Source organism: Mastomys coucha, unplaced genomic scaffold, assembly GCF_008632895.1.
Source record: "Mastomys coucha isolate ucsf_1 unplaced genomic scaffold, UCSF_Mcou_1 pScaffold9, whole genome shotgun sequence".
Classification (NCBI taxonomy): Eukaryota; Metazoa; Chordata; class Mammalia; order Rodentia; family Muridae; genus Mastomys; species Mastomys coucha.
Genome location: NW_022196915.1, coordinates 4,629,899 through 4,639,655, shown reverse-complemented (window position 1 = coordinate 4,639,655; position 9,757 = coordinate 4,629,899). Strand labels below are relative to the sequence as shown.

The window sequence follows — 9,757 nt, the reverse complement described above, 5'->3', positions numbered from 1 at the left end:
AGAGAGAGAGAGAGAGAGAGAGAGAGAGAGAGAGCAAGGGAGTGAGGCGGGAGCAAGCAGCCCCTTTTATAGTGAGTCAGACATTCTTGGCTGTTGCCAGGTAATGGTGGGGTGGAGCCTAGATGAAACGTCAACACTGAGATTCAAACCCAAGGCCCTAGATACCTGGCCAAGTGTTCTACCACCAAGCTACACCTCCATCCCTGTTGAGTCTTTATTCTTATGCATTCTAAAGCTTTACTCTGCCAATTCCAACCTGTGCAGTTCCCCACTTCTAGCCCTTTCCTTTGTAGTTTATTCTCCTGCACTTTCCTCCTCCACTCCTCTGAGGGGTGTGAGTCTGTGAGTGCTCACTTTGCCATGGTTAGCCTGGGCTTGCAGACATTTTCATTTTGAAAGTATTTTATACTTCTTTTCAGCCTACCCCCATACTTGTCTTTTCACTTTTTAGTCACCCTTATTCATATGCAAACGAAAGGGTTTGTTTGTTTTTACTTTCTCGTTTTGATGTCTGTTTGATGGTGTCTTGACCCTGTATCATGCAGATTAGAGACCTAAACATTGGTGGTGGTGTTTCCTTAGCAAGTTAGTAGTGGTCCTGTGGGAGGAATCGTGTTACAACCCAGAGTTTGATCCCTGAAACCCATAGGGTGGATGGAGAAAATCTGGTCTTCCAGGTTGTCCTCTGATGGTGTGTGCATGCGTGCGTGTGTGTGTGTGTGTGTGTGTGTGTGTGTGTAAGAATATAGTAAGGTTTCATAAATAAATTAAAGATACAGAATGAAATAGTTTGAGCATGAATGTCTGTTATTTCAATCCTCTTGAAGGTACTCAAGTTAGCTGCCACTCATACATTATCTTAGTTATGCAGCTCTGTTAATCTCACGTATAAGCAAAGCTGCTTTTGAGAGTGCTTCATTTGCTTTTACAAATCCTAAGTTTAGTAAGGCATGCACCCTAGTTAATAGTGCCCAGAGTACTCACAGGAGTGCCAGGGGTACTCTGCTTGCACTTAGGATGTTAGGTGTGGTTACAGATCAGAGTACAACTATGCGTGAATAGGTTAGGGATGTAGCTCATTGGGAGTGCTGTGCTTAACATTCCTGAGTCCGTGGGTTCTATTCCTAGCAGCTCCCACCCCCAATAACATGAGGGCATAGGCAAATTTAAACATATTGTCTTTCTTGATGTCAGGCTCATGCAATGACATTAAAATACTACATGCGGTATTCAAGTATAATGCACACAGGATTCATGTATAATGTACACAGTATTCAGGTAGAAAGCATGCAGTATTCAAGTATAATAAACACAGTATTCGGACATAATGAACACAGTATTCGAGTATAATGAACACAGTATTCGGGTATAATGAACACAGTATCCGGGTATAATGCACAGAATACTCAGGTATTTATAGCAGAAGGAATGAACAGTATTAGGATTGAAAGGTGCTGTCTGCTATTAAAGGCATCTGGGTCTCAGGTTGGAATGAGATACTGACATTTCTTTATCAGTTGTTTGGGTCAGCCTACATGCTTGATTCAATTTACTCTGTTCAGCTTGTTGTCCTGTATGGGAACATTCTAAGACAAACCAGAAGTTAGAATTTGTATTAGAATTCTTATGGCCTCAAAATAACATGGAAGCTGTTTGTAATTAAACTAAAACTTCTGGTTAGTGCTATTAATATCTTTATTATCTGAACCCCCAGTTATAACATCCTGCAATGAATCCAGCTACTTGCCTATCTAGAAAGAAAAACCATGTAAAATATAAAAAATGGAAAAAATGATTGATTGATTTTGACCCAAACTGAGGAGTCTTTCCCAGTCTGACTTTATCTTCTATTGCATGACCACCAAGTGTGGATAGAAAAAAAGCCAGGAAGTGTGCACGTAAGGTTTAGCCTTGAGCCTTGGCTGATGAGCTCAGGGTGATGAGCTTTGGGGTGGGATGAGATGGGGTGGGGGCGTTTGCCATATTGTCCCAGAGCTCTGTTGCATGAAAGGAGCTGAGAAAAACAATGTTCTGTTTTGGAGAAAACAAAATCCTCATATTGAGGGCTGATGAAGCCCTGGTGTTGCTTCCACATGGAATGATGGCTGGCATTATTGTGGCATATAAGGTGGCCTCCTATAACCCTGTGTAGGTCCATTTTCAAAACTGGAGTGCCTCTTACCATGCATACTTCCTTCAGGAATAGTGTTTCTCAGTAGATGTGTATAAATGGGAGATGCTACTGTTAAAGTGCAGTGTATTGATGAAGCAGGTTGAGCATGAAGACGTTTGAACTTGATTTTTCTTGTCTTCATTTTAAAGAATTCAGAAGGAGCTTGCAGAAATCACACTGGATCCTCCTCCGAACTGTAGGTAAGTACTTTGGTTTCATTTACTTGTATATTTTGTAGAAGGTACATTCAATTAAAGAGCAAAAACAGCGTGGTGTCTTGGACTCAAGGAAGTGGAGACCAGGGTTGTAATTGGCTGTTCACAGAAACTGCATGTGGCGAGTGTGACTGTTGGAGTGGCATGGCCCACTACGGGGCCCTGCCCTCATGATGTGTTGGGATTACAGGGCAATGCATAGAATTATCTCTCACAAGAAGAGATAATTGTCTTGGCTTTAAGTGGTATCTTTAATGTAATAGACCAAAAGTCTGGCTTAAATATTTGCCATTTGATAATTACTCAATTGTTGATTTTCAAAAGCACCAAAATTTCCTGGGGCTTTTCCATGCTTTATGTTTTGTCTTTGGTTGTTGGTTGTGGCTGAATAAGGATGGACAGTTTGAGGTGGTAATACCAAAAATTTTCTTCTTGTGACTATATTTCCCCCATTTTTCTGGTCAGTGTTTCTCTGGAGGAAATAAAAGTATTTGCCCAGAAGTGATTAATACACAGGTACATGGAGGAAGAAGAGAAAATAACTTCCTGCCTGTGCTGGTCTCGGGCCAGCATGATAATTGGATAGTGGCTGCTGGGCTATTTTAAGGCCTTTATTTTTTGTTTTGGCATGAGGTCAGTGTTGGAACCAGGCCAGCATGGAGTTTCCTTGCTTTAAATTGATGGTCTCAAGCATTGGAGGTGAGAGGGCAGATTAAAGGAATGATAGTGTTTCCCACATTGAATGCCATTGGATTGATTTAGAGTAATTCTGATTTTGTTGGCCTTATTTTCCTGTGAAAACAAACCTTTTGCAGACGGTCACGTGGATATGTGGGTTGTTGGTAACTTGTCTTGGTACAGGAAGGAAAAGTTCTAATGAGATCTCTGTATACACGGAATCAATTTGTTTCGTTATGTGAGCATCATGTATCATACACAGACGTACAGGGATAATGTTCAAAGCCCATACACTTGAATGTGTTAGTTAAGAACATTTAATGTCTGAGTCTGTCATGCTTGAAACTCAGGGCACAGTGACCTCAGGTAACTGAGATTGACTTGGGAGGAAATTAGAGTTTTAAAAATCCATTTTTTTTCTGGGATATCATTTGTTTTAATTGTGTTACTTTTTTATTAAAAAATAAACTATTTCATTATATTTGTAACCTTTTAAGAGCAACTTGTTGGTAAACATATGAACTTCATATGTATTTGCTTGAATTATCATGTGTTTGATTGATTCATAGTAAGTCTGTTTGTCACTATTTCTTTTTGTGGCACTGGAGGGGAACTTGGGACAAGCTCCCTCCAGTGACATATGTCCCCACTCACTGGGTTGTTGGTTTGGTTGGTTTTTGTTTTTGATACAGGATCTCAATATGTAGTGTCTACTGGCCTTGAAGCCTTCCTCTTCCTCGGCCTCCTGGGCACTGGGATCCACTGTGCTCAGTTTACCCAAATAGAGTTCACTGAAAATGTGCCTCATGTTTTTAGAAAGAGAAGTTAGGTGATAGTTGACTTCAATCTGGTTTTGGCCAGAGTTGACAGTGGCTTTGTGGTTGCCTTTAAAAGAAATGGTCTACCAATTAAGAAACTAACTTAAAATAGTATAGCAAATCAATGTTGCCTGTAAACAAGAAAAGGCCAGAGTCTCTCCCTGAATCTGAATTCAGCTCTCATTTCGGAAGAAATCTCTTGTGTTTATTATCTCTTATACATCAGCTACAAAGTCTTGTCCTTTGGTCCCACAGATACTTTGTAGTCAGCTCTCACAGAGGGTGGGAGAGAGAATGCCTGTGGGTCTTCTGGTTCCGGTGACCCCCAGGGGAGGGGGATTTTATCTATGGCTGTCTGGCTGTGGGTGGAGGGTGTCACTTTCTACTTATGACATGGTAGAATCCCATTTTCTGAGACACTAGTAGACAACAGACACCCAGCTCTGTCTGTCTGTGTGAGCCATTTTCAGAGGATGATGTCTTGTATAATATTGGCTCACTCCACCCCACCCTATAGGTTTTGAATGAACCTAAATCTTGTTTATCTTTTGGTAATAAGGATGGAATACAGTGTTGAACATGTGCTCTCCCAGTGAGCTCTCAAATAGTTATTTAAAAGAGCATCTGCAAGTAATTTAAGAGACAAAATTATTTCATGTAGGAAGTACATGTCATATGTGTTAAAGTTTTTTTGTATGTTGTGTTCTTGAGAAAGGTAAAATATGTGGTTTTTTTTTTAAAGCTGAATTAAGTTATCCTTTATTAGTAGTTCTGTCTAAATTACAGTTTAAAGTATAAATGTTATAAGATGACTAACTTTATATTTAAGGAAAATAGTTTCTGCTCATAGAATCTGTGGGGTTATGGCTAGAGAAAAATTATCCATTCCTTTTGAATTAAAATTTGTGTATGGTATAAGATCAGAGTTCAACTCCAGTTTCTTTGGATTGTCCAATGACATTTGTTAACGAGGGTTTTCCTACTGAGTTCTCTGATTTTCTCTGCTTCTCTCATTGTTTGCTAAGTTGGTGGACAAACTAACAGATTCCATTTTGATGTTTTCATCCATGCATGCCATTATACTTTGTTCTGACGTGTCCTTCTCTCCTGCTCTCCCTTCCTGTGATCCCTTCCTAACCCTAACCCTAACCCCTAACCCTAACCCTAACCCTAACCCTAACCCTAACCCTAACCCTAACCCTAACCCTAACCCTAACCCCTAACCCTAACCCTAACCCTAACCCCTCCCACTGACTTCTTTTCTCTCCCTAAATTCTCCCTTTTCTGTTCAGCCACATAGATTTCTTTATTCTCTCTCCAAGATATTTCCCCACTCCTCTCAGGATTCCCCAATTTTTTTTGTTTGTTTGTTTCATGGCTTGCATTTGCATATACACACAACTTTAAACCTATGTTCTACATGTGAAAGAACACATGGTCTTTATCTGAATCTGCACATTTTGCTTGACATAATAACTTTCAGTTCTGTGCATTTCCCCACAGATGTTACGATTCATTTTTCTTACAGCCAGATAAAATTCCACCGTGCAAATGTGCCACGTTTTCATTGTCTGTCTGTTGATGGACATGTAGGCTGTTTCTTCCTGGCTTTCGTGAATAGAGCAGCAATATGTGCAGATGTGCAAGTCCTGCTTTGGTGTGTTGACTTTGGAGACCTTTGGTTATACTCAAGTGGCACAGCTGGGTTGTATGCTACAGTTCCAGCTGTAGTTTTTTGTGGAATCTCCATACTGACCTTCCATAGTGGCTATACCAGTTTACCTATCCAGCAGTAGTGAGTAAGGGTCCTTCCCCCGTAGCCTCTGTAGCATTTGCTTTCATGGTATTATTGCCCATTTGTATTCATGGTATTATTGCCCAATGACATGGGATCTCAGAGTACTTTTAATTTGCATTTCCTTGATGGCTAAGCATATTGAACAGTTATTTTCAAGTGTTTATTGGCCATTGTATCTCTTCTTTTGAGAACTGTATTTTCAGCATATTAGCCTGTTTATTAATTGCATAATTTATTGTTTAATGTTTTGCTGTTCTTTATATATTTTAAATATTAACCTCTGTCTGATGTGTAGTTGGCAGGGTTTTTTCTCACTCATAGTCCATCTCTTTACTCTTAACACAAATTCCTTTCTAATCTCATTTGCCAATCCCTGGGACTATTTCCTGTGCTTCTCATGAATTATCTTGGCATCCTTGTTGGGAACCACTGGGCTGTAAATATGAAGATTTATTGCTGAACTCTCTGTTCTTTCTTTTGTGTGTGTGTGTGTGTGTGTGTGTGTGTGTGTGTGTGTGTGTGGTTTCTTATGCCAGTAACGCATGGTCTTTGTAGTTAGTGTGTCTTTGTAGTAAACTTGAACCAGAATATGTCCATTCTCCAGCTGGTTTGCTTCTGGCCCCATTAGTTCAGATGTTCTCAGTTGTCACCTCTTCTGTGACAACTGGCCAGAGGCTCTTACTGTATTACTGTGCTGATGAAGTGAGTGACTTAATAGAAGAAAGGATTTTCTAGATCATAGTTAACTAAACAGTATGAAGAGAGGTATGATGTGCATGTGTGTATGTATGCAAATACGTATGTATTATATCTTCATGTGTATGCATGACTGGGTATGTGTATGTTTTTTTGAAGCCATATTGTAGAACAGGAAGTCTTGAACAGTAAGGAGGACTCTGTGCCCGTATGGTGTCATCTCTAGGAAGTGCATCCAGTTCAGAAGTCCAGTTGTTCTCATGATTTCTTTCCCTTCTGGTTGTTGTAAAAGGCTGAATATCAGTTTGTGGATGTTGAAGATTCGTTGTGCATGGTTTGCTCTCTTTACTTCTTGGAGCATAAGTAACTTGGTCAGGGTTGCAGAGTTAAAGGAGGTGATTTGGATTGAATAAATTTAAGTGTTTTTTTTTAAATAGTACTTTTTATTCTCCAGCAATCTTATAATTCATTGTGTGCTACTACCCTGTCCAACTTTTCCCAGTACCCCCAACCCCATCTGCCCGCTAGCTTCATGTCCTCTTTTTATTTATGGTCATTAATACCGAGTCCAGTTACTGCTGTCCATAAGTAAGCTTATGAGTGTGTGTGCATCCTCTGAGATAGAAGCAACATACAAATGGCCACAGCATCAAAGGAGAGTAGCTCCTTCCCTCAGCAGATGTCAGTTGCAGGTACCTTGTCTGTGGGACCCCTTTTGAATACTGGTGGAGTTTGACGGTCTTGATCTAGCACAGCCAGCCATAGCTGCTGTGACATGATGCAGCCTCACCATACCCAAAAGTCAGCACTCCCCAGCTCTCCTCCCCAGCCACTGGCTGTTTCTGCTGCTTCCCGAGGCTGAGGGCTGATAGAGAAGACTGTCCCCAGATGTGCACTCAGAGTTCCTTATATCCAGCACTGTGGCCAGTTAGAAGACTATAATATCCCTTGCAAGAAGATTCTTTGACCAAGGTTTAGAGTGGTGCAAATTTGTGATTCCAACACTTAGAATAGAGTTGGACAGCGTTTGTGGACAGTGTGAGCATTTAGCAGAACAACAATATGTTTCCCCTCACCAACTACAGGCCTATGATGGCCCCAGTCAAGGGCTTTTAACCTTATAGTCCTTTAGGATAGTGGTTCTCAACCTGTGAGTCATAACCCCTTTGTGAGTCACATACCAGATATTTACATTATGATTCATAATGGTAGCAAGATTAAAGTTATGAAGTAGAAATGAGATCATTTCATGGTTGGGGTCACAACAACATGAGGAAGTGTATTAAAGGGTCCCGGCATTAGGAAGGTTGAGAACCCATGCTTTGGGAGTTTGGATGTATGCTGTTTCTTTACCTTCTTGCATGGTTTTAAAGATGGCCCCTTTGATTGCTCACAGAAGTATGTGTATCCATTTATTTTGCTTGGAGGGCGATTTTTCATCCAGGACACAGCCAGCTCATGGTCTTGCAGGGTGTGCCTGTTGGACAGTGGGGCATCATGGGTACTTATGTGCCGCTCTTACCTCAGCTTGGCAACTGATGACCTATGACCTGTAAGCCACCTAAGTCCTTTTTGCCTTTTGGCCATGGTTTCTGCCCAGCAGCAGAAGCTTTGTTGAGCCAGGCAAATCCAGAAAGCATTGCTGTTTCTGTAAAGTCACCAAATATATTCCTTGCTTTTTCTATTTAAAAATGTTATTTTTCAAATCTTCCTCTAGGTAATATGTTTTAATAAATATGCTGCATGACGAAAGGGGGTTAGTGAGCACAGCCATTGTACTTTCTTTGCTCTGCTTTCTCTTGCTTTAAGAACATATGAGAATGTGCCTGAAAGCATGTATTAAGTGATCACACTGGGATTGCAGTTTATAATGGCTATAGAACATTTTATTATTTAGTGGGCTCACACATATAACTACACAGTATTATTTCAGGTTTATTGCCTAAGTAGTTTAGATATAAAGTGCCATATTACTGTGTAATATGCAGTATTTTAATTCCCAGAGTGCCATGTCGTTTAAGCTAGCTTGAAAACTGTTTTGTGCATCTAAATTATTTCCTTACAGTGAGTATTATGTCCCCCAATTTCAGTTTATTTTTATCAACTATTCATTAATTTACTCCAAGACAAAGCTTCTTGTTGTCACATTTTATTTTTAGAACAGTGAAAATTTTGATATTTGCATTTGTTATTAAAACTTTTCCTTCAGACTATTTATTTGTAAATATGAATTTACTTAAGAGCGTAAAGTTAAAGGATGGGATATTCAAGTCTTTATTTGCGCACAAGCTAATTATCCTAATGTCTCTGTGTTGGTTAACTTGATATTACCAGTGTCAACTGGGAAAACAGAACTTCAGCTAAGGAGTTGCTTCCATCAGCTTGGCCTGTGGGCATTTTCTGATTAATGATTGATCTGAGAGCCCCATCCCCCGACCCCCTACAAGCAGAGCCACCCAAGTCAGGTGGGTCTGCTCTGTGTAAGAAAGCAAGCTCAGCAGGTCAGGGGGCAGTGTGCTTTTGTGGTCCGTGCTGCAGTTCCTGCCTCCAGGTTCCTGTCTTGAGCTTCTCCTATTCTGGTTTTCCTCAGTGATGGACTTGTAAGTCACATAAACCTTTTCCTCTCCCAACTTCTCTTTAGCCATGATTTCATGGAGCAACAGAAATCTAATGAGAACAGTCTCATTGAGTCAGGCACATCTGTGAGCTACAGTCCATCTGGTGCTACAGTGCCAGCAGGTGGATTTCTTTGTGTGCAGTTCGTTTTCAGGATGGATGGGAAGCAAGGAAGCATGCATGGTTCCTTATAGCATGTGTGGAGTGTGTCTAGCCTTGCAAGCAACGGACATGCTTTGTCAGAGTTTTCCCATTCCATCTCTGTGAGGGCCAGTTGAGGTCGATACTAGTTTTAGACATAATTTAGACAGATGGGGACAGTCCCCAGAGCCACCTACCATGTGGCAGGCCTAGGCTTTCATCCATGGTGTCCCTGACATTTGAGCTTTCTCTGATGGCTGTGCTGTTTCTGTAGATTGCCATGTTAGAGTGCACTTTCATTAGTCATAGAACTGTAGAAGAAAGCCTGAAGCAGAGTGGAATGACCTGGGAGCTGCTTGCAGCCGACAAATGGAAGGTGACATGTTAAGCTTCGAGCACTAAAAGAAAGTGTTGGTCCAATGCTAGTCCAGGGAAGTGGCTGGACTGTTGACTGCTTCAGCAGTGGGCATTCTGGCATGAGGCTCAAGCTTGCAAGCGTGGACAGGCTCTGGTAGTCTACAGGAGGGCGCTGCATAGCCAGAACCCACAGAAGCAGCTCCAGATGGAGTGACTGAAAAAGGAGATCCGTGTGGGCTTGTGGTTCAGCCCCTGCCCCCACCCT

The 9,757-nt window shown here is 41.1% G+C and overlaps 1 protein-coding gene across 2 annotated transcripts in view; it reads left to right on the top strand.

Annotated features, from left to right (window-relative positions):
* The window catches only part of LOC116085393 (ubiquitin-conjugating enzyme E2 E2), a 280,270-nt gene that overhangs the window by 14,276 nt on the left and 256,237 nt on the right, over positions 1–9,757 (top strand). For both annotated transcript variants that reach the window (XM_031362970.1, XM_031362969.1), the window contains exon 3: positions 2,323–2,373. In XM_031362970.1, the coding sequence (XP_031218830.1) occupies positions 2,323–2,373 (51 nt within the window). The remainder of the gene's footprint in view (positions 1–2,322; positions 2,374–9,757) is intronic.